Raw genomic sequence first — 1669 nt, 5'->3', positions numbered from 1 at the left:
GAAGACGATTCGGCCGGCGGTGGTTTTACTGGCGACTGTACTACCACTTCTCCACGGTCTTTCAGAAGGTCTCACAGGACTAGAGACAGGAAGAAGGGGGCTTGGTGACACCAAGTTTAATGTTGGAGAAGGTGGTCTTGGAAGGATCGAGACGTCGGTAACATCAGGGACACCGCCAACGTCGCAGCCATACCTTGGTCGGGACAAAGTCATCGTCATTTTCTGGTATGACAGCATCACTTGACACAAAACTGATGAGGGTATTCATAACCATGCTTGGTCTCCATGCTAAATGTTTTAGAACGCTGAAATTGGTATCCATGAAAAACTCATCTAAATGCTATGCATATGGGTCACCAAGCCCCAAGTACTTGGGGCATCTCGGGTCGCTGTCAACGCCAAAGTCCTTGCAGACCTCCCGACCGAGAGCCTTGATTCCTTCAACCACCCACAGTCTGTAGTTGGAAAACACAAAGACCTTGCCCGGCGCGAACGCAAAGTTGTTGGAGGTCTCACCGAGGTGGATCTTGCCCAGGAGGATGCCGTCGGGGTTCCAGATGTGCACGCCGTCTCCGCAACCAGCCCAGACATTGCCGTCGGTGTCGGTGTGCACGCCGTCGGGGAACCCAGAATCTGCGAAGGCGAACATGCGCTTGTTGACGAGTCTCTTGTTGTCGACAATGTCGTACGCGTAAATGGTGGCCGGGCCCGTGAGGTTCGCCTCGAAGCGCTGCGCACCCGTATCGGAGATGTACGCCGTCTTGTAGTCCGGGGAGAACTCGATGCCGTTAGGCTGCTGGATCCCGTCGGCGACGACCTGGACGAGACCGGTGGAAGGCTCGAAGCGGTAAACATGTCTTGGAAGCTGAGACTCTACACGAAAGTGCTGAAAAAACCCATACTCGGCGTCCGTGAACCAGAGGTCGCCCGTCATGGGGTGCTGCCTCACATCGTTGATGGCGCTGAAGTTGCGGCCGTTGAAGCTGATGAGTAGCGGCTCAGACTTGTTCGTGTTGACGTCCACTGCGAGAAGCTTGGAATAGGCCTGGAAGTCACCCTGGTCGCACCAGACCTGCATGGGAGGTGTGGTGGACTGGTCGGCACCAGGCGGGTAGTACGACGAGCCGCCGTTGGCCTCGGCGAGGTCTGGGAACTGGGTGCTGTGGATGGACAGGTCGTCGAGGGAAAGTACCGTGATGTTGATGTTGTCGGCAAGAGACTGATAGTTGGACGAGATGTACATGGTGTTGTCCTTCTTGTTGTAGACACCACCCTCGTGGAAAGCCTGCCAGTCCAAGTCTGCGATCTTGCGAGCTGTGGCGTTGGTGCCGATAACGTCCACGAAAGAGGAATGGTAGGACAGCAGTGAGATCTCGGGAGTGCTGAGGTTGGCAGCGTTGATGGAGGCGAGGTAACCAGCGCCGCCCGTGGCCAAGGCGTGGAGGTCAACATTGACGAGAGACATGCTTGCAGCTTGGAACCAGAGGACAACCTGCTGGAGAGATGGGATGTTGAAGCTGCCGCCGGGGAGACCTATGCCGTCAAAGAATTGGGAGAAGCCGTAACGAGCGCCGGTGGGTGATGATGGCTCGGCGTCGGCAGCAGGGGAGGTTGGACGGGTAGCTTCTTTATGCTGCTGCCCGTCCCGGTTCAGTTCTTCACCAGCCAT

At 56.4% G+C, this 1669-nt stretch overlaps 1 protein-coding gene across 1 annotated transcript; it reads right to left on the bottom strand.

Moving 5' to 3' along the window:
* Positions 1-340: 340 nt before the first annotated feature.
* Positions 341-1669, bottom strand: ColSpa_03788 (gluconolactonase; the record flags this gene model as incomplete). Its single annotated transcript, XM_049270000.1, has 1 exon — positions 341-1669. One exon carries the CDS (start codon positions 1667-1669, stop codon positions 341-343), a length of 1329 nt encoding a protein of 442 aa, XP_049125957.1.

The sequence above is a fragment of the Colletotrichum spaethianum genome (assembly GCF_022836535.1).
Source record: "Colletotrichum spaethianum MAFF 239500 DNA, contig07, whole genome shotgun sequence".
Lineage (NCBI taxonomy): Eukaryota > Fungi > Ascomycota > Sordariomycetes > Glomerellales > Glomerellaceae > Colletotrichum > Colletotrichum spaethianum.
This window is presented reverse-complemented; position numbering and strand designations above follow the sequence as displayed.